The sequence below is a fragment of the Xiphophorus hellerii genome, chromosome 7 (assembly GCF_003331165.1).
Source record: "Xiphophorus hellerii strain 12219 chromosome 7, Xiphophorus_hellerii-4.1, whole genome shotgun sequence".
Classification (NCBI taxonomy): Eukaryota; Metazoa; Chordata; class Actinopteri; order Cyprinodontiformes; family Poeciliidae; genus Xiphophorus; species Xiphophorus hellerii.
In genome coordinates this window covers 23,875,512-23,899,139 of record NC_045678.1, presented here as the reverse complement: position 1 = coordinate 23,899,139, position 23,628 = coordinate 23,875,512, and the positions used below count along the sequence as shown (strand labels likewise).

The window sequence follows — 23,628 nt, the reverse complement described above, 5'->3', positions numbered from 1 at the left end:
AGGTGTGGGGTTTCCAAATCAAATTTTACTTCATGCTTGTCTGGTGAGAACTTAGAACAGTTACTGTAGATTAACCTAAGAGAAAACACAAACTAGTTCTGTTTTTAGTGGTTATGCATTTTAGGATTAAAATTATCGGGATGACAATTTTAAAGTACAGGACAGTCATCATTTTCCCTCCAGTAACTATTGTTGCCCTCAAGATGGTGCCAGAAGTTCACACATCTGCCTCAAGATCTTTAATAGTAGCATTTATTGAGTTCATTGTAAATGTGGAGGGAAAGAAATTCACGCTTATATAAACAATCCACATTTTATGTATCTCACATCAAAAACTCATGAACATCCAAACAGATTCCACATTCTACAATAGAGCATCTTGTGTTAAAACTCAAAAACAGTCAATGGAAGAATAATGTAGCTGCAGTATGAATGGCTGGTGGTGTTTACATCAGTAAGGTTCAGCATTTCAGATTATAGTACTAAATGTTGAGAGAAGACATTTTCTTTCACTGTGTGGGATTGAAGTAAAAATGATAAACTTCTGAGATTGAATTTTGTGTAAGACAAGCATCAGAACAAACAGAAAATTTCTTAAAATGTATCACTCTGGTGATAATATACTATACGAGAACCCCTTCACCAAGGCCTCATTATTGAAATAACATTTCTATGGTACAAGGAGTTCCTAAGAATTGTAAAACTAGATAATGCAGGTAATTTGAAGGATTCTGTCTTTTCTTCTATTTCAAAGAAAACTTTAGCGCTGTAAAATACTGCAGTGTTTTGCCTTTTTCTGAATATTGTGAGTGTTTTTTACTGATTAATAGAAATAAAAGTGAGAAATAAAATTTTTAATACACAAGAAAGTGGAGCAATATTCCCAGTAGGCAAGTGTAGTTTTTATTTTGGATTTTTCTGCTAGATTTTGCACAACACTCATTAGCAGCACAAACTTGTTCTTAGAGTTATTAAAGTAGAGAAAATTTTACAAAATACAAAAGAAAATTTCTTATATTGCTCTATACATCCTACTTAAATAAATCATTTTGTCTTTTATTCCCTTCCATGTACAAATAAAACAGGTTACTCACCAAAATAATTGACCATTTATGGTATGAATCAAAAATTAAACCAAAGTGTATTAAAAAAATAAAAGTTCTATGTGATTGTTAAAATTCGTCACTGTGAGACTCCAAAGGTTATCTGAATTCAGAAATACAAAATTAGCTTACACCAAAGCTGCTTAAAATCTGCAATATAATTTTTCCATTAGCAACAAACCCAGATTATTTTGCAAGTAAATTAACCGACAGCTAAAGAAAAGGCTCCTAGGAGCAACTGTGTTTTCACTTACCCAGTTCAAGTCCTACTAGAAATAATACTTTCAATCATTTTAAAACATAATGTACAATTACTTTAAGCTTATCTAAATTGATTCTCAATGAAAAGCTAATTGTCCAATTTTATATTTATTTGTACAGTTGGAATAAAACACTCCCGGAGAAAGAAGCTGTATAATGGGGTTTGGGCAGCAGCCTGCCAAGAGCAGCTCATTAAAAGCTGTAATGACCGGATAAAAGTCTGAAGCTAATGTCTGTAACTGAGTAAGAATTATATTTGATGTCATAATAAAATAAATTTAATCATAAAAATTGAAAGGAATATATACATTTATTTTATGTTAGAGGACTGTAGAATTCATAAAACATTAACATGTATACAAAACTAAATTTAATACAGGATAAAGCTTGAAGATACTCAATGTGCTTGAAAATATTTCATCATCTATAACTAATTTAACCTTCACTCCAGCTATGATCTGTTTTTAATGTGGTTTATCGATGACTATGACACCAAGGTTGTTGTTAAAGATAACTCTGCCCTCAGACTCCATGCTGCAGTCCGGATGTCGGAGCAGCTCCAACACGCCATCTTTCAGCTCTGGTGACGCCGTTTTATTAAAATCCAGCACTTCGGTGAGAAAGTCAAGAAGCAGCTCCCCCTTCTCATCTCCCTCCGTGAAACACTCGGTGATATCCATTTGAGATGGCAGGTCAAAGCTCTGGTAGCGCACTCCCTTTGAGTCCAGGAGGCTTTTGATGTCTCCAGTGGTCACGCATTGACTTATTTCTGTATTGCAGAGCTCGTTCCTGTATTTCCGCCACAGCTTCCCCCAGCCACTCTCCCCTTGAACAGGTGGAGCAGAAACAGTGCTAGCGTCAGCATGAAAACAAATGATGACAATGTTTACAAGTACCTTAAGTTCTAGACCAACAGGAAGCACTGCACAGTTGAGAAATAATGCACAGTTGTCAAAATTGTTTTACTAGTGAAAAATAAGTGTGTGGATTTATATTCAGACTGTCTTCTTTGTAATAAACAGTTTGTTGCAATTACTGAAGTGAGTCTTTTGGAATATGTCCCTGCCAGCTTTGCTTTATCTAAAAACATAATTTTTGCCAATTTTTCTTTCTAAAAAAGTCCAGGCTCTGTGAATTCAATATTAAACCAAATTTGCCATAGATTCTCAATTGGATTTAGGTTTGTGTACCTCCACCTCAGTCTGAAGTCATCTTGTCTGACTAAGCTAGATTTAACTCCAGCTATCTTCACTCAGCTCTGACCATCTCTCCTGCCATGAGTGGTAGGTGTGTTAACAACAATGTGCTATGTCAGTATATTGCCACATAGCATTTTGCATGAAGGCCCAAAAGACTGATTTTTGTTTCTTCTGACAATATCAAATTTGTCATAATGTTTGCTCTGTCATGTGGGAAACTGCAAACAGGGTTTGTCTCAACAGTTACTTGCTTATTCTCACTTTATCACTGCCATGGCAAATAGTTGTTGACTCCCACCTGAGCTACGGATCTTTGAAGCTCCCCCAAGTCATCTTGGCTCATTCTCTGATTAATACTCTTCTTGCACAGACAGAAAGTTTAGGTGGACAGTGAAACGTAAGGCTGGTTGTTTGGGGCATCAGAGTAAAATAGGTGAATCATATTTCTCATTTTTCTTCCAGTACATATTTATGCATTACTTTACTTTTTGTTGATCTGCTCCATAAAACCCTAATAAAATACACTGACAAGTTTGGTTCTGACACAACAAAATATGAAAAAGTTTGCAACTGTATTTCCCCTTGAACAAATGAAGCAAAACAGTTTCCTTCACATCAGCGAGGAATAACAAGGACAATTGTTCATTTAAATTAACGTCAATCAACTCACCAGACACAAGAATAATAAGAAGCTTCCCATTCTTATCGAGGAGACTCTGGAAGAAGCTGATGGTAGCACCGGGATCCTTCACATAGTACAGCATCTGTCGATTTCACCACACATAATGAGCTGGTAACTGCATTCATGGAGCACCTAATTATATTGCTATGCTAGACAGATGCTCTAATGGGATTAATTGCTGCCGAGTGCCACCTAATGAATATGACCTAGATGTGTCAGAAATACAGCACCAGGGCTGGCAATACTTCAGCACCAACCTGTATCATGTGAATGAAGTCTGCCTTCTTTGTCGTCTTGCTCAGTTTCCAGTGCTCCTCAAACTCCGAGGCTGTCATCTTGTTCCAGGTAAACTTGATGTAGTTTAACTCAGGTTTCTGCGACACTAAAACTTAAGACAGATAATTAACAAATATAACAACTGTTTTTTTTTTATGTAGGGAGGTGTAGCCTTTTATAGAAAAGATATGCACTGAGCTGAAAAGTGTACACATTCCAAAATGTCAGGTTTTATTGATGTAAAAAAAAAGGAGACCATGACAAATCATTTCCAAACTTGTTGCATCTTTAATGTTCCAATTCACCTTGTGTTATCTGAAGAACACACAAATTGGTTAGAATGAGGAAACAATCTGTTCAAGGCAGTGTACAATTTCCTGTTTGCACTCTCCTTTGAGCTGAAGATTTGTGGAAGCACCTTTTTATTCAGCTTCAGCATCCAATCTGCTTTGATGGGAGTCTGTCAGCATTTCACATCTTGACTTGGAACTTGTCCACTCTTTCATGGAAAAGTTCCCAAACTCAGATTTTGTGGACATCCTTTGAGTGCAGCCGTGTTCATGCCTCCACACAGATCTTCTATTGTCACATGCAGAAGATAACTAGCAATTGCCAGAAATTCCTGCTGCTCCTTCATTGTTCACGCAGGCCTCCCGGCAGCCTCTCTGACCAGTTTCCATTTTAGTTTTTCATGAATCTTGCAGAAGCATCAGGCTCTTTGCAATGCCACTCTGCTTTTTTGATGTCTGTCTTTACTGTGTTTCATTATATTTTTAATGCTGTAGAACCTTTTTGCACACTTGGCTTGATTAATATTCTCAGTCGTAACTTCTCAGAAAACCAAGACTGTAACTAAAACATTCAAATGTGCCAAAAATAATCCTGCAAGGCCATTTGAATATGATTTTATGTTAATTTGATTCAATATAATTGATGGGACTGGCATAGTTCTGTATAACTAAATGATGTATTTAAAAGGTGCTACAGCTGTGTATTTGTTTAGGGATGTGCAGTTTATGCTCACCATTTACATTTCTTTTTACATTTTTTTGATAACTTGATTTAATTTAATTGCACAAGATGTTTCTAAATAATTTTATTTTAATTTTACAAATGGACTCTTTTTAAGAAACCATGCCATTGCTAAATGTTGATGTAAAATGTTTTTTTTTAGTAATTCAAAAAGAACTAGGCCAAGTGCACTTCTTGTTTTACAAAGTGAAGTTTAAGTTAATTTTGGAAATGTCTTCTTTTCAGTTGAAAAAAGCTAAAAGGTGGTAAACACAAAAAGCAATTAAACTCAGGTTAGAAATGTCTTTCTCTGCTTGGCTGTTTTGTATCTCATTCATATTTATTTAATCATTATTTTTTATTAAACATGAGGCAAAAGATCCCTATATGTAATTTATTAATGAGCCTTTAAGTTGTACAACGGGAAATAATAAATCTGTGTCATTCTACTACAACCGAATCAAGTGACATTTTACTGGTTCCACTGACTTTTTGGAGTAATGTCAAAAAAGAAAGAAATATGCTTTTTGTTCCCACAGTGGGAAAATTAAGAAAAATTCAGGAATAGTGAATGCAGCATTTATATGGATATGGGATGAAAAAGACCAGTCTGTGGTTGTCTGGTGGTGTGGCTCTTTTATATAAACTTTGTCAAGTTGCAAGAGCAGACACGGAGGTAAACGCATGCCAGAACATGAATTCAGTAAGCATACACACACGATACACATCATTCTCTGCTCATTAAAACCTGTTCTCCATCGCCAAGTCTTACTCTAGCCTGGTTTATTCCTCGCTAAGATGGGTCTGTCTCCAAAAGTCAGACCTAAATGACCATTGATTTTAAGAAGCTTATGGATATCTGAAAGTACAGTAAAGCAAACTAGAAGCCTTGAACTGCAACTGTGTTAAGCATCAGAGTGCAGACGGAGGGAATGTCGGTTGCTGATTGGTCATTGTGGTTCAATGATCAGCTCTTCTCTAAAAGAGGAGCAATTATTAATTTATTGATAAGAAGGTCAAAGGCAGCTTTAACACAATGCTTCAGCATTAAAAATACAAACATACCCTTTCCAGCCAGAAACTTAAATATTGAAGCATCTTTTAGAATGCATGTGAACATGGATACATTTTGTAAGAAGAGGGTGAACCTAAGAAGACTGTACCTTTGTAGTTGTGTAGCTGTTGGCTGCTTGGCTCCACCACCTCATTATCTACTGTCACCCCTGGATGCTTCTTATGTAGCTCGTTGAGCATCTCTAGGTCTATCTCACCTAAAAAAAAAAATAAAAAAAAAAGCAAGACGGTTAGAAACAAAAAAAGAAAAGAAAAAGATAGGGGCAAAATAAATGTTAACTTGCTGAAATCCCTTGGTGTTTATAATGCTGCGTTACAAAAAGAAAACCACAGAAAATTTGTATCATAGGTTAAATTTCCAATATAGCTGTTTAGAATTGCTTTTGACCCACAATAACTGGAACATTGACCAACATGTAAATTTGAGCCACTTTCTGTTTTTGCCACTCATGTGTAACTGTGTTTAAGTTTCAACTTTTTGAACAGATTTGTTCTGTTGCACCACTTAGTAGCAAGTCTTGCACATCATTTATGCACATCATCCACATCTGGCTTTGAATCCAAAGTTTTCATACAAAAAGGAAACAACTGAACCTTTTTGTTAAACGAATGCTGCTACATCTCATATTCACTTGTGTTGACTTTTAAAAACACCACCACACTTAGAAATGTAAGTTAATCTTTCAAAAGAAGCAGAAATGCACATCAGTCAGCATAGAATACAAGACAAAAGCAATTTAAAATATATTTTTTATATTTAGCTTTGTGTCCATTTGGAGCAAAATATGAAATTGAATGATAAACTTAATTCCATACCCATAGACTGTATGTGTTTTAAATCTGATTGCTTCAACCTCTGTGACCAACTAATTTGAATTTATAAACTTACTTTCCAAGAATGTCATCTACTGAAGGTAAACAATGTTGTTTGGACTTTTATTTTTATTTCTGAGGACAGAATTTGAAGCCTAAGTGTCTACATCAAGGGCAACTTACATCTGAATATAGAGTGTCTGCTCTACTATGTACTACCCAAATTCTTTCTAGATGTTTAATAGAGCTTTAATTTAAAAAAATATGAATTATATCTTTTAGTGCTTGCATAGAAAGAACTGAAAAAAAAGCACTGTTTATCATCTTGTAATGCTAACAGTAGACAGGACCAGAGCATTTAGTAAATCACTCTGGAGTTCTGCCTCGCAGTTACAACTCATTTATACTGGATGTGACATTACGTTATAATTCCCAATGCTGGGCTCTTAGTCAAATACAACATTATGATGTCACCACAAAAAAGTAGATTAAAAAGTCCCAATTATTCTGTTATGTAAGAAATACTTAATGTCACTAGGGATTTTGATGAAAATTTTACATTCAAAGTGAAGTAAGTCCACATGGATTAAAAACCAGAGCAGGTAGTCTAACTATTATTCTGTCAGTAACATTTGACTAAAGGGAGAACATTTTGTTCTCTTTCTTATTGAAGGTGACAAGTTGCCACGATGAGAGGAGTAAATTTAAGCCATGGAGCCGATGCGAAGATGCAGTGAATTGTTTAAGTTAAATGATACCTTGCAGGGAAGTTTGTAGCCATTTTAATGGATTTTCAAGTCCATTAGAGAATCCATTATGATACAGAAATGACAGCTCAGGTAAAGTAAAAGGATTGGCTTTGACATAGTTAAAGGGCAGCAGTACTCTGAGGGCAAGTGCTCAGTTTGCACAGGAAAAGAAATGACTGTATTGTAATAGAACCTGGTGCTGTAAAGCTTCATAGTGTTTAGGTCATTTTGTCAAACTAACAGTAAATAAAATGGTCAGATGGCAACAAAAAAGCCTCCACACTGTCTTTTCTTTTTCTCATAGCAGCCATGAATAAACTCTCCCATCGGCTCAGCAGCAGCCGACTGATTCACCAACGTTCCCTCACCTTAGCTATCTGCTGCAGAGGTCATTCAGCTATTTACCGTGTCACGCTGCACATAAGCTAAGTTCAGCGGTGTCAGCGCCATATAGTTTGTGCTCTTACCAGCTCCGCTTCCAACTCCAATGACATTTAGATGGGACTTTCCATCTCCAATGCTGTGGGAGAGCAGAAAAAAGAAAAAGTAGAGTGTCTTCAGAGCAGCCTTGAAATTCACAGCTTCCAACCTGCCAAATGTGGGTCACATCTTTTTGGGCCTGTAACTGACAATTCTGCCTGACACTCGGGAATGTGAGATGTTCTGATCTAACGACTGAAGCCTCTGCAAGAACTTAGGCTTTGGATGTTGCTGTGGCGCGTTCTGTCAATCAACGTACATTTTTATTAACTCTATTACACCTTTTAATTAACTTGCGAGTCACATCCCATCGGCTCCCTGACGGATCTGCTTGAAAAAAAGGTCAAAAAGAGCCGAGTTTGGTTCGGTTCTCTGCAGCATGTCAGTCACCTCCCACAGCCTGTGCCAGCAGAGAGACCATTTACGCACTTACTTTTTGGGAATTCACAACCATGCACATACTATTTGACTGGTTAAAACATACCTTTAGGTTGTCAGCCAAGCATTGTTAATCTGTGAAACAGACTTTGGACTTAAGTTTAGTTAAAAGAAACTGTTAACTGTTTTCTGTGACAATAAGCACCATAGTTTGTGATTATTGATTTTCACAGGTTTTGTATTTTTATGATTCATGTGTCTCAGACATGAATTAATGCACTCTAATTAATAAGACATTTGCTTTTTCGTACAGCAAACTGACATTTACAAATTATATGCATTGCAATGAAATTCACATATTCTGTTTTCCAACAAGTTTTATAGCGCAAAGTGATATTTTTATATTCTGTGCATTAACTTTCAAACGTGGAATTAGTCATAACCTACTTTTAGATCACTGGTTAGGTCAAGTACTAACTTCTGTTTCTTTTACCTAACAGTTGCTTAAAGTTCAAGACTATCTCCTGCTTTATGGTACTCCAGTTAATCAAAAACCCTGATGCCATATCACGTTCTTCACAGTTTACCCTTAAAGGATTTTAAAAGCCAAGATACATATTTGTCTGATCTTAATCCTGATCTTCAAGTGAAAATGAATTGTACTGTTTTTCTTCATCAAAAGCATTATTGTTTCAAATTATATTTTGGCACCATTAATGAAGCCTTTATGCAACAAGAAAATAAATATCTTTTTCACAACCTTAAGTGAGAGGTTCATTTGAACTTTTGATCCAGAAGATCATATTCCAATTGTAACACAGCTGAAACAATGGACAGCATGTTTTTGAAAGTCAGTTCCTATTTAAATTTCAAATAATTTTTCTATGAAAATCACCAACCAAAAGCAAGATTTGCAAAATGACTAAGTCATTTAATAAAGTTTTGTTTCCTTCATGCAAAGCAATATACTTTAATACTTTTTAATAATATTTTTTTTCCTCTTTCAAACAAACTCTACATAATCATAATTTTGTCAAGATACGTCAAAATTACAATTATCTTGTCGAGAAATATTCTCTCTACCAATGTTTTTGTAGAAAACAATGACGGTGCAGGCAAGGATGGTGAAAGTTAGGATTATTAGTATTGTACTTATCTTTACAGTTTTCACTATATTCACAATTCAGTTTTTATGTGGAATTATTCCAAATTATTCACAGGAAATTCACCTATTCACAGTTTTTTTTTTTTTAATCATTGGTCATGTCTACAAAATTCTAAAGAAAATGCAGAAACAGACCACAATATTTTCAGTTGTCCATTTGTTAATTCATTTTTAAAGGAGCTTTACCTGGACAGAAGTTCAGGTAGTTTATTGTGGATGAAGTCCCGCATGCATTGGTGCTCAGAGGATCGCTCCAGAAAAAGGTGGAAGGATCTCTGGTACCTATCATCATCATGAACCAGACTCTTCAGTGGGGATCCCATGATTTCTGTCTGGAAAAGAGGCAATTCATTTAGGTTTATGGTTTGGCTGGGCCGTACACTTTAATCAAATTAACTTTATGCGTTATGTACTGTAGTGTAGATAGTCCCTTCAGCAGGTCTCAAGACTTCTGCAGCCTCTAACAGGTGTTCTTCCTGTATTTAGTTCCGTTAATCTTGCTATTAACTCTGACCTGATTCCTACTATAAAACCATTCCCACAGGATGATGCTGCCACTGTGTTTTAATCAGATGTTGACTCAGGATGTGCATCACAAAAAAAATCCAAATAGAGTCAAGTTTGCAAATTCTGTAAACTAAGAACGTATATATCAAATTTCACTTACAAATAAAACTGGAAACATACCGTCTATGTTCTGTATGAGGTTTTAATTTGACTTAAACACCTAACAGTACAAACACAAAAACATAAGATAACATTTGTCAAACGGGATGTGCTATTATTGTCTTTAAAACAGTCATGTATGGTTGCACGTCAACACACCAAAGCGTATTTCTCTTTTATTGAAACGCTAAATCTGGAAATCTATCTCGCTTTTTCTCTTCCCTGTTTTATTACGACAGAACTGCCCGTTTATTGACAAAAAATGACTTAAGCGGCCGCGGAAACACAGAGAGCTGCACGCAGGCAGACATGCAGACAGACGCTGTCATGTCCCCTCGACATAATTATGTGCAGCTGGTCAGAAAACGAACAAAACACGTCCGTCCTCCAGTCAGTGAACGTCAAAGAGCAAGTTTCATCGTTCGCTAAGATTTCCGTCATGAGCGCGAAAAGCAAATCGTGACGATGATCACTTACTACAGTCTTCCGGCAGAACAGCGTCCGGGGAAGGTGGAAGGCTGGACTGAACCCTCCCACATGTGTCACAGCTTCTTCCCTTTAGGGAGGGCGAAAGGTGGCGGAGGAAATCCGTCAAAAGAAATCTGTCTTCCCGAGGCCTGGGTGCTGTAACTTGTACGTTTTCCTTTGAGATACGCGTTTATTTTAAGAATATGAAAGACCTGACTTTCTAATCTGACTTTACTGCCTTAGTAATTGTAATAGATTTGGTCAAAACAGAGGAAAATGTCATGTTCACAGGGGGTCCAAGGTTTAATGGGCGCTAGAGCAGAACTTCAGCCTGATTTGGAGTTACTTTTAAATTGTCTGTGGTGGGATTTAGTGGTATTAATATTTTTGTACATACTTAACAAGGTGGTCGATAATAGCCTAATTTGTTAAAATGTTTTCAAAATATACATTAAAAAATTTAAATTGTTTACAGTGAAGTCAATAGAATTGCATCTAATAAATTTTCAAGACTTGAATGCAAAAGATCTATCTATAAAAATACAAACTACAGCATTTAAAAAGTGTTAATTTCTGTCTATAACACTCTATAGAGAAACCTATGGATAAATGTCACAAATAATCACAATACATTTAATTCAAAAAATAAAGATTAACTTGTTGACATGTTCAATAACAGAGTAACTTGGCAGTGACAATCCAGCCAAATTTGTAGTACCGTAATTCCGCCACACTGCGCTACCTGAAAAATGTCAACAGTTTCTGAAAGGGGAGACGTTGCGCCTTCCAGTCAAAATCAGGTTATTACGGTAATTTCACTCCCGCCGTAGCAGGGAGTGGCACAAATAATAGACGGTAAATTGCAAAAATAACTTGCTAGATATTGAAAGTTCCAGTATTTACGGACATATGACCAAATAAATTTACTCACAGGACATTTAAAGAACTACGTACATTTAAAATAAGCAAAAAAAAATACCCAGGCGGAGATTTTAAATTTAGGACATAAAGGGTTAAGCTTTTAGAGGTCCTCTGGCACAGATGGTTTCCGTAAGGCATGCATCCTGCACGTTTTAGTTCTCTTCCTGGAAGTACCAACAACCTTTTCAGCATGTCAGTAGCCATCATTTGATCCAGGTGCGTTAAACCAGGGAGAGAACTAAAACGTGCAGGATGCCGGCCCTAAAAGGACCGACTTTGGGCACCACTGCAGTAAGGAGACAGTTGGAGAGGCAGCAACTTGTCCCACCGGTCTCTTGATGAGTCCAACCTTCTACTTCATTCATTACTGGACACAGAGTTATGCTAATAATGTTATACTGTTAGCTTCAAATAAACTCATTTTCATTAGTCCTGCAATTAGCTTTTGAAAAATTTGAATTGGGAATGAAACAAACATTATTTGGGTTCAGGGAGAGAATCATTTATTGCCTTTTTTTGAGTCCCGCTGAGTTTTCCATATGCTTTAAAAAACTGCCAGGTCAAAATGTTCATGTCAGACTCGACTTCAAAGTCCTTTCATTAATTACACAAGGGTGCACCATCTTATCTCTTTGGTCTCATTGTTTTCCATGTCACCTTTCCTCCTTCAGACACAAAGTTACAGGGTTAAATAGGAGCCAAAAAAAATCAGGGGGTGGAAAAGTTAGCACTTTTCAGCCATGATCCATCTAATTGGAATGAACATCCTCCTGCAAATGATGAAAGAGATTTTTAGTCTGACTAACTACACCTAATTCTGTGCCATATGTTCATTAGAGAGCACTGTTAAAACCTCCCTCTCTCCTTTTATCTCTGCTTACGCACACACTCTCACACCTACCTGCACTCAATAGAAAATTACACACACACAAGTTCAGCTCACAACACTCAGTTTATCACCATTAATTAGTTCTTCAACCTCACAGATGTTAGGTGCTACAATGACTGTATAGATGAAATGGTGCTCTGAGCTAAAATTAACAAAACTAGCCTGCTCAGAGCTGCATTGCTCAGATTTGCAGTAATTGTTTTATTAGATTTATCTCATCCATTTGTTTTAAATCTCTCAGTTTTGAATTAGTTTCTCTTCGGCCAAAATCGACTAAGCACGTCACTCTGGACGACTTCACAATGCTTTTTATTTATTTTTTGGCTGGTTTGTTAGTTATAGGTTGGATTTCTTAAACAACAAAGAGAGATATATAAATTAAATTCAAATCCATGTTCCAATATATCAATTTAATCATCTTATGAATCATTAAATATGTACATTAACTTAAGATTTTTTTTAAAAAGTCAATCTGAATGTATCAAATATTTATGCACATAATCTTATGGGTGGAAGAAATTGAAGAATAATTCTCTTTACAATTCATAAAAAGTAAGTTAAAAAACACACATACCGAAAGCATTTCTGTGGTTGCCAAACGCTGAGCAAAAGAACCGAAGCAAAAGAAAAACAAACAGGTGTCTGGCTGAAACTAATTAAACCTCTAACTCTGACTTAACACAAGGTAACCACACCTTTCTGGCACTACACTGCCCTCTTGTGTGCAAACAATATAACTACCAAATAAGGTCAAAAACACTGAGGAAAAAATACAGCTTTTCCATGTGCAACATAATAATGATAATGATATATACCAGTGGTTCCCAAAGATTTTCTTCTTGGCTCCCCTATGGATTACAATAAAATCCCCCGCAAAAGAGAGAAAAAAAAATCAACTGGGCACACACATCGTTCAGACATAAACCTATACACATATTCTGTTTTCAAACTCCACTGAAGTTTATTTTACACTTTAGGTTGCAACAAAACACACTACAAATCATCTTTACAGTGAAATACTTTTGTGTAACTGTTTTTTTTGTTTGTTTTTTGCATTCATCCATACCGTTTCCCCGCGGCCACCCCCCCCCCCCCCCCTGCAATGGCATGGCGAACTCCCTAGGGGGCACGCCCCACACTTTGGGAACCACTGATATATACAGAGTAATTAGAATAACAGAGCAAGTAACTTTTGAGAGCCCCTAAATGGGTGAGGAAGAGATACCAAAAGCTTCAGATAAGAGAGAAAACGTATTGATATTTCTCTTAAAGGTTTTCAAGAATTGCTTTACTCAGTCTAAAGCATCAGTCCCTCCTTTTCTTCTGTGGAGAATGTCGACACTTTTGAGCATGAAGATAAAAAAAAGGGTAGAATGGTTGATCATTTACTTCTCCACATCAACAATTGTTTTGGAAAGAGTAGACAACACTAATGTATCAGCAAATGCCGATGCAGTTCTAGGCTCAGAGACATGTTGTAAAGCAACTTCAGGAAAGAAGGTTTGCAGAGGAAGCCCACATCGCTCCTCTTTGAGAAACCAGATACGGTTCTGATATGGAAGGATGCAGAGAGTGCTGAGTTCCTATCAAGGCACTCACAGAGAAACTACTTAAGGTGCATTGCATGGCTAACTCCTGCAGTTTCGGGGTCGGGATTGTATATGTTAGAAGTGGGAAAGCTGTTAACTACACTGCCTGGCCAAAAAAAAAGTCGCCACCAAAAAATGGTCACACTCTCTAATATTTTGTTGGACCGCCTTTAGCTTTGATTACAGCCCGCATTCGCTGTGGCATTGTTTCAATAAGCTTCTGCAGTGTCACAAGATTTATTTCCATCCAGTGTTGCATTAATCTTTCACCAAGATCTTGTATTGATGATGGGAGAGTCTGACCACTGCGCAAAGCCTTCTCCAGCACATCCCAAAGATTCTCAATGGGGTTAAGGTCTGGACTCTGTGGTGGCCAATCCATGTGTGAAAAAGATGTCTCATGCTCCCTGAACCACTCTTTCACAATGTGAGCCCGATGAATCCTGGCATTGTCATCTTGGAATATGCCCGTTCCATTTGGGAAGACAAAATCCATTGATGGAATAACCTGGTCATTCAGTATATTCAGGTAGTCAGCTGACCTCATTCTTTGGGCACACAATGTTGCTGAACCTAGACCTGACCAACTGCAGCAACCCCAGATCATAGCACTGCCCCCACAGGCATGTACAGTAGGCACTAGGCATGATGGGTGCATCACTTCACCTGCCTCTCTTCTTACCCTGATGCGCCCATCACTCTGGAACAGGGTAAATCTGGACTCATCAGACCACATGACCCTCTTCCATTCCTCCAGAGTCCAATCTTTATGCTCCCTAGCAAACTGAAGCCTTTTTTTCTGGTTAGCCTTACTGATTAGAGGTTTTCTTACGGCTACAGAGCTGTTCAATCCCAACCCCTTCAGTTCCCTTCGCATTGTGCGTGTGGAAATGCTTTTGCGTTCACAATTAAACATACTCCTGAGTTCTGCTGTTGTTTTTCTTCGATTTGATTTGACCAAACGTTTAAGTAATCTCCGATCACGATCATTCAGGATTTTTTTCCGACCACTTTTCTTCCTGGAAGACGATGGTTCCCCACCACCCTTCCAGTTTTTAATGATGCGTTGGACAGTTCTTAACCCAGTTCTAGTAGTTTCTGCAATCTCCTTAGATGTTTTCTCTGCTTGATGCATGCCAATGATTTGACCCTTCTTAAACAGACTAACGTCTTTTCCACGACCACAGGATGTGTCTCTAGCCATGGTTGTTTAAGAAATGAGGAGTTACTCATTGCATCAGCTGGGGTTAAATAACTTGTTGCCAGCTGAAAGATAATCACCTATGCAGTACTTATCCAATAGGAGGCTTGTACCTATTTGCTTAGTTAAATCCAGGTGGCGACTTTTTTTTTGGCCAGGCAGTGTATATACCTTTAAAATGGGAATGGCATCTGATTTTAGCTCTTGTTCAACTTAGCCAGCATCTATTTCAGATATTTATAAAAAGTAATTCCTCGTGACCCTTTAAGTTGTAACATAAGTGAAACTTATAGTGATATCTGTAGAAACTTGATGTTATTGGAATATGAGAAGGCTTGATGTTTTGATTTAAAAAGGATATGAATTTCATAACTCTGCCCCATGATGCACAGTTCTACAGTATGTGGAGGAAGTTGTAATGTTTAATATTTATTGATATGTGTTTCTGACAAACTTCCTTGTGTAAAGTAAAACCTCAAAGAAAACCAATCCCAAAATTCTTTGAACTCTAATAATTTATGTAGGTGCAGAGAGATGGAACAGGAAGGGAGGTTCACTCACTGCTACTTTATTTATGAGTTTTATGAAAGAAATATGAAATATTTTATAAGTGATATGATGGATGGAATTACATAGTCCTAACTTTGCCTAGAGAATATTGGTGTTCTGGTTAGATGAGAAACAGAAAATGATTAGTGCAGGTTAGCCTGAAAGCAGCACCCTGCTGTGGAGATTCCTTTCCTGTGTGGTCAACGATAATACAAGAATAGATGGCTCAAAATACAAAATGTTAGAGGCTGCAGAAGCACTCAGACTGTGACGTTGTAGCTACAATGAATGTCCTTAAACATTCATTGTAGCTATATGCAAAAATATGGCACAGTGTTTTGGAAAAAATAAAATAAAATAAAATAAAAAGTTTGCCAATCATGTACTAATTTGATTTGGACAGTAATGTGAAATCCAAATACAAGTATAATTTGTGTTTATAAAACCTTTTTAAAGGTGTTGTACAATGTAGCTGCTGTTGGATAACAATTCTCCTTACAAATTACCATGCTCCTTTTCTGGGTTTTGTGCCTCTCATGCAGTCCATAAAAGGTTGACTATAAATACATATGCCAAGGCTTTCTTCAGTTTATTAAGAAGTATTGGGCCTGACTTGCTAATAAAACAGTAATATGAACAGTTTTAAGTGATATCATTTGAAAGAGTTCAGCAGTTAGTCTAATTAAAACTGGCTGCAAGAAGAAATCCCAGGCAATCAAAATTTCATATGTTACACATACACAAGGGATGCATAATGGTGGTCATCCAAAGGTTATTTATAAATAAACAACACTAAACCAGTGATCTGCCGTTGACTAGGCCTGTCACGATAACAAATTTTGCTGAGCGATTAATTGTCTCCAAAATTATTGCAATAAATGCTAATATTGTTTGAAGACCTTTTTACACTGATTTAATGGAAATGATGTAATAATGCATGCGATTTCCTGCCAAAGATAGATACACTTTATTTTCAAAAGGACACTTAACACTGGAACTAATAAACAAAATAAACAAAACAACCAGAAACAAAAATAAAATGGATTCTCAGTCTCCATTAACAAAAAACGCACTTGAATAAAAACTAAACAACATAAAGCCAAAGTGGAAATAAATACTGCATTCAACCAAAAGAGTGCAGATTATGAAGTCTGTATATTATGTTGCCCTTCAGTAATAATTAGATTTGAATAGAGAAAATGGGCACATCGACTACATGATGCAATAGTTCACACTACATGATGTTTTTGCTCCTATTTTTTCCCCTTACAACAATCTCAGAACGTTGGTCTTTGTAAGATTGTCGCTTGCGATTTCATAACCGATCATCCTGCAGTGTGTGGTGTGTTACAGTAGATCGTCGTTGCAGCTCCGATCTGAATCAGTTGTTTTCCCCGACTGGGATCGTTAACGCAGCCTGTTGAATGTGGCAGGTAGCCAATCAGAAAGCGCGGATTTTAAAATTAGTTCACTGGACTTGTAGCCATTACTTTGCGCCCATTGTTGGACACCACACAACACGATCGAACCGTTATACCTAGGATTCCTGTCGGCTAATGTGTGGACTGTCAGGTTTTGAAAATGGGCCGACAGCTCTAAGATCGTGCAGTGTGTCCTGGGCATTAAGGAAATGAGGAAGGGAGGATCAGTGGAGAACACCGGAGTTGAGCCTTTTTTCATTCAGTGTCATCAACAGAAAGAGAAAAAGGCCGGAAGAGACAATAAAGTCGATAATTAAAATGAGGTCGATAGTTTTAATTTATGGTACGATTAATTGATTTATTGTTTATGGCGACAGGCCTATTTCTAGGTAAAGAAAAAAAAAAAAAGAGCAATAAACATTAATTGTTTGAAATGGCCCCACAAACGTTGAAGTTCTTTTTTTTCTCCCTGCTCTGACGAATTTCACCAAACCATATTTTATTAGAGTGTTCCTGTTTCCTTATAGGAACAAATTTAATAAATTAAAACACACACAAAAAAATCAAACTGTCACCTTGCTCATAAATCTTAACTAAAACCTCCAAATGTGTCTTGAAAGATGCGCAAATGAGATGAATTGGACATGACAAGATTGGCCCCCGTCTTTGCCATGGATCAGATGGCCGTGACACAAGCGTTTTAATTCTGCCTTGTCTTAAGCAAAAGTGACAGGATTAAATAAATGAATTAGATGAGACAAAGATTTAAACTCTGCTTCGCTCGCAGCCCGGGATTATCCTGGGACTATCGGACTGGAAATCTGACTGGAGGGCAAAATGAATCTTATCAACTGCTTATCTGTTCTGGGCTTTGCTTTAGAGCCTGCGGTAATTACAATATATCAGATGTATCAGGACTTGAAAGTCAAGGAGCCACGAAAGATCTTTGCTGGTCTGGAGCTTCTGTCTTATACATATTCCTCTCAGAGAGGGGGTAGTGAGAGAAACGCAGGCCCTTTTCTTGATTTTCACATGATTTCACAATTTATTTGCATTTTGTCCAGTTCTCCATGTACACACAATAGTAACACAAATAGCTTAGGTACTGTAAACAGTAGGCAAAGATGTTTTTCAATCTGGCGGACACACCCAAAGGAGATCTCATAAGCATCTAAGAACAGAAATGTTTCTAGTTAGCTCATGATATGTTGTCAAAAGCATCGGAATACTTAAAATTTGGGTTTTTCCGTACCCAACTTTTTACCATGTGTGCTTTTTGCTTCCCAAATCTCAGAAACACTGCCCTAGAAGAGACTATTCTAAAAATGTTTGGCAACTTATGAAACAGAGTCTTTTTGCAAGGCCACTTGGAGCGCTCTCTGCCAAAATAGATCAAGCATGCCTACATACAGAGACAGCTGCCGAAATACAGTTGTTGTGACACGTAACAACCATATTTGTACAACCAGAAGGATTATAGAGTGGCTGAATAAATACATTCAAGATGAGGTCACCTACAAGAACAGGTGCATCTCATTAAATAAGAATATTAGCAAAAAGTTAGATTATTTCAGTTATTCAGTTACAGGCGATGAAACTGGAGGATTACATAGATTCGATACACACAGCTGGACAAATTTCAAGAAATAATTTCTGTTTATTTTGATGACACAACTACTGAAAATTTAAAATTCAAGTTCTCAGAAAATTGAGAACTTACTGAAAAGTGTGTCCATGTGCCGATCAGGCCATGCACTTAATGCTAAGCCTGTCCCAATAAACGATTTATCGCATAATAAATTAAAATGAGATCGAAAATTCCTATTCTGATAGCTAATATTGTTTGAAGGGCAATTTTCTTTTAGGGAGAGTACATAATCCATTTTTACAATCTGGTTTTGGTGGTGTGTGGTTTTTATTTCCTTTATTCTTTTGTTTTTTGTTCTGTTTTTTTATTTTGGATATTAACAGTGTAATTGAAAGACACTATTCTTTCCAGAATGAAAGTTTATTAGACTTTGAGAGGGCAAACTTGAATTATTGTGCCATTATCAATATATAACTTGAAAATGGTCACAAGTCAACTTTATTGTTTATCTCTATAATTTTAGGGACTATTTGTTATTAAGTAAAATTTGTTACTGGCCTAATATTTGGCCAACACTTCTTTTGTAACATGAGTTACTAGATTAATGTAGCGTGGCATGAAGAGAATTTTGAATCTGAAATTTGTGAGCAGGCTTTGTTTCTGACTCCTCTGAAGTCTGTGGTTAAATCCCTGCTGCTTGTGCACTTTTTCTTACACTCAACTTTCCGCTTTGATATGACACTGAATTACCAGCTCCAACCTTGTTGTGGAGAGTTTCAGTGACTCTCTGCAAGAAGACTGTCAAGTCTTCACAATGACTGTGTAGGTCATAACATTACCATGCCATTATATTTATGCAATTTGCTTTTCACTATTGATATTATGTAATATGCTCTATTTTCTAAAGAAAAAGATTTTCATTAGCTGAGAGCCATAATTATTCAAATAAATGACATTAATACTCATATCACTGTGTCTGATGAATCTATAAAACACAAGTTTACATTTTTTAATTAAATTACAGAAATAAAGTAACTTTTCAATTATATTCAAACTTATTGAGATGCACATATGAATCTCTTTCATTATTGGAGGCCAAATGAGAAACAACTTAATACCTGGTGAAAATCACCAAACACAGGAAATACGGATCCTCCACTGAGTTGAGAAGAGAAGTGAAGGTGAAAACTTATTAAAAATCATTGATGCACTGAACTTCAAGAGAAAATAAACGAAAAAGATAATAAACTGGGTTGAATGACAGAAAACTCCACAGATTTGAGAGTGAAGTTAGTTACCGTGCTCACGAATATTTGGTATTTGCAATCTTTTCTCCAGGCTGTAACAAAATATTGACTATTTTTTTAGTTAATTGAAACAGTGTCTGGAATAATGATTAAAAAAAGAAGATTTATGACCAATTTTCTTGAAAACAAATAGACACAGATTAGACATGACATTATGACCATTTGGCTAATAGTAGTTGGTCTCCCTTCTGCTGCCAGAACAGCCTTAACCTGTTGACATAATGAAAATAATGAATTTTTCAATGACTCCACTAGGGCTCTGGATGGTTCCTCTGGTATTTGGAGTCAATATGTCAGCAGCAGCTCTTTTCGGTCCTGTAAGATGGCAGGTCAGGCCTCCGTGGATTGGACTTATTTGTCCAGCACATACTGAATTAAACAGAGATCTGGGGATTTGGCAGCCAAGTCAGCACCTCAAACCATTCTTGGTTTGTGACAGGATGCATTATGCTGCTGAAATATGTCACAGCCATAAGGCTGCACCAGTGGTGTACATGGTCTGCAGCACTGGTGGAACATACATCATACAGCAGTGCACACTAACCTGGCCATCCACCTGATACAAAGGCCAGGCCACCTTCTTCTATTGCTCTGTGATCCAGTTCTCTATTTTTGCTGTTTTGCACATTTTCGAGACTTTGTTTCCACTTTCACAGTTTGCCACTTTCACAGTTTGACAACTGATGGTTTAAAGTTATTTTTTGAAATATTCTATTGGTCTCTACTGTAAGAAAATGAGTTTATGAGCCTAAAATAAACAGAAGTGTAGCCAAAAAAATATTCATACAGCTAGCCAGACTCAACAACTGATTGGCACCAGAGTCACTTTAGAGCACAACAACCGTATTTCCAAAATAATTCACTAAAGACAAATATTTGCTTGAAGGCGAGTTAAAGGAAGTTTTTATTCTCATTGGCCCTGGTAAAATAAAGGTTAAAAAAATTATTCTCATGGAAAAACCAATCACATGGCAGGGATCACTGGCCAATGAATATCTACATGCAGAATATGTCTAATACCCATTAGGATTTTATCGGGAGTCATACTCCAAAATTACTCAGAGTTATGAAACACAGCAATTGAGCAATTTTGACTATCATAGCTCATCTGTTGTGTTGGACCACAGTAGCCAATCTTCTGCTTTGATGGGCCTGCAATCAGTTCACCACTGTCCCCTTTCTGGACCTCTTTTGATAGATACTGATGGCTGCAGACTGGGAAAATCCTACACAAGCTGCAGTTCTGTAGATGCTCTGACTGATCTGAATAGCCATTTCAACTTGGCCCTTGTCAAACTCACTCACTTACACTTTTTTTCTCCTTCTAACTGATGAATTTGGAGGAAAACATTTTCACTTCCCACCTAAATCTTTCTCATTTAGAGGTGTCCTCACACAGAAAGGATGTGTGCTATTTACTTTACCTGCCTGTGGTCATAATGTTATGCCTGATGCCATGAGTAATCCAGCCAACATCTTTGTGATTCTCCTTTATGTTTAAGAGATAAGTGCTGTTTTGCTTTGCATTACATTAAAACTGTGTATGAGGTGTGATTTCAATCATGCTGGTTTCCAATCTTTTCATTTACATGTTTTTTTTATTATTATTTTCTTCTAAAATGCAAGAAAATGGTATCCTATTGAGTAAAAATGACATTAACTTGTTGCTGAATTTTATTTTCTATGTCTGGGAGTCACGTGAAAACGGAGAAATAGCCGAATTACATTTGTCCTTAAACTCGAGGCAGGCTTTGATTTTGGTTTCCACATATACACAACATATTGCATCATCAATAATACACAATCAGACAGCAAAAATAAATTAAGACTTGCATTACGGTTAAAACACTAGAAAAGTCATCAGGAAAAAAAAAAAAAGAATCAGCACTAACGTAGTGCATAAACCATCTTATTTGTTTGAAAATAAGAAATAAAAGAGTTTATCCAAAGAGCTTGTGACATTACCTTTTACAAAGTTCCGTAACTATTGAGAAAAATTAAACTACCTTTCAGTAGAATGTGTAACTACAGACTGGAGCATCTCCAAAACAAATAAAAAATAAAACAAAGAAATGTGGTCCCTTCTGATTGTTGACACTTCAAAAACCTCCACAGTAGATTCACTTGTGGATTCATTTTGTCTTTAGTGCCTGAAAGTCTTCTTGCTTCATCATTTGCAAATGGTGCTTGGACCGTGTGTTCATGTTGCAGGCAGTTATAGAAAAAAGGATCTCGAGGTCCATGTCTCGGTCTTGGCTCAACTGGCTTTGGCTCCGCTTGTTTGATCTGGCCAATATTCCGTGCCATCAACAGCAGACCAAATTGCTTTACTATAGCAAACATAACCCGGCTCAAGCAGGTCGGGTTACGTGCTTGGCAACAATGCAAACAAGGTCAGAATCCTGCCCAAGGCCAGTCATGTCCTCATGAGGTACAGCAGCCAGGTTACATATCCACATCGCCGTCATAGGCAAGAGTCAAGGGCTTCTGCGGTGGAGGAGATGCCTTAGAGGTTTTTGATGGCTTGCTAAAAAACACCAAGAGACAAGACACAAAAAGCTCAGAAAGCATGTAGCTTGGTGCAGCACAAGGCAGTCCAACTTGATTTCAGTCTTTAAAAAGAATTTCATTAACTGATAACAGGAGCTCACAACAGACAAAGTAGTGTGGAGGAGTATAACTCATACTTGACAGGGCTGTGTCGGAGGAAAGAAATTTCTTTTTGCCTCTCCATGTTTATGCTTTTCTCATACCAAGTATGTGCGTGTGTGAGAGAGAGAGACCTACAAAGAAGCTCCTGCTTTAACAATCGTATGTGGCAAAACATTTTGAAGAGAGTGGAATTGGACATACCAGATCAGGAATGACAGCGTGATGATGAAAAGTACTACAATGAATCCAACGATGGCTACAGCATAAACCCACAGCTTTACTCTTCCATCTGTGTAATCAAAAGGGAGATTTTAAATAAAGACATTTAAAGATTATTTAGGTGGTCATGAAACTCTGTTCCCACATACCACCATGAAGATATTTAATGTGGTCAAATTATCTTGCTAAAGTGTCCAAACCATTTGCACATTTTGACATACTACAACTCTAGCAGGAGTTGGGGTGACACACCATTTGAAATAAGTGGATGTTTGTCCAGTGGAAAGAAAATTATGTCGTCTGATGTGTCTCTTTACCAGCTTTGCACATAATTAACAGAAAACGTAATCCATTATTCTTTGCAAAATAAAAGCAAATGCAAAATAAACCATTGAAAACCATTTAGAAGTTTTCTTCAACTTCTAAATTATGTATCAGGATTAAAATCCCAATAAAATACACATAATCCTGTGATTGCAATGTGACAAAATGTTGAAAAGTTCAAGAGGTTTCAATACTTTTACAAGGTACTGAATGAAGGTACCGTTGTGCTTTTTCCCACAGATTATAATAAGGAGTAGTGCAAAGACATTGACCTAGAACAGGATGTGCAACCTAAAGAGCCATTTGCTCTCAGGACAGCCAAACTGAACACGTTTGTCACATGACTTTTTAGACAAATATCTACTTTAGAAAATTTCTTGTCATTTCTAATTTTAGGATTTAATATAAAGATAATTCAAATTCAAAAATACTTTATTAAACCGAAAGGGAAATTAAATAAACATAAACATAATACGGGTACATTCTGTGTGGAAATTCAGTAAAATAAATTGTGTTTAATTTGTTATTACATTATCTGGTCCCTATTAATTTTTAGCCATTATGGAAGGTCCAAAGAGACACTTGCTCTTCCCTTTGTTAGTTTATTTTACAGGAAGAAGGTTATTTTTAGAAGCAGAAACAA

General features: G+C 36.8%; 2 protein-coding genes across 3 annotated transcripts in view; both read right to left on the bottom strand.

Annotated features, from left to right (window-relative positions):
• Positions 1 to 880: 880 nt before the first annotated feature.
• On the bottom strand, positions 881 to 10,431 carry LOC116723633 (histamine N-methyltransferase-like). Its single transcript, XM_032568685.1, has 7 exons — positions 10,335 to 10,431; positions 9,378 to 9,523; positions 7,636 to 7,688; positions 5,696 to 5,803; positions 3,503 to 3,633; positions 3,234 to 3,327; positions 881 to 2,190 (listed from the first exon to the last, which is right to left on the bottom strand). Exons 2-7 carry the CDS (start codon positions 9,512 to 9,514, stop codon positions 1,829 to 1,831), a joined length of 885 nt encoding a protein of 294 aa, XP_032424576.1. The 5' UTR covers positions 9,515 to 9,523; positions 10,335 to 10,431; the 3' UTR covers positions 881 to 1,828.
• Positions 10,432 to 18,742: 8,311 nt separating this feature from the next.
• Positions 18,743 to 23,628, bottom strand: part of thsd7ba (thrombospondin, type I, domain containing 7Ba) — a 204,534-nt gene continuing 199,648 nt past the window's right edge. For both annotated transcript variants that reach the window (XM_032567890.1, XM_032567891.1), the window contains 2 exons: positions 22,644 to 22,731; positions 18,743 to 22,317 (listed from right to left, as the gene is read on the bottom strand). In XM_032567890.1, the coding sequence (XP_032423781.1) occupies positions 22,236 to 22,317; positions 22,644 to 22,731 (170 nt within the window). In that variant the 3' untranslated portion in view covers positions 18,743 to 22,235. The remainder of the gene's footprint in view (positions 22,318 to 22,643; positions 22,732 to 23,628) is intronic.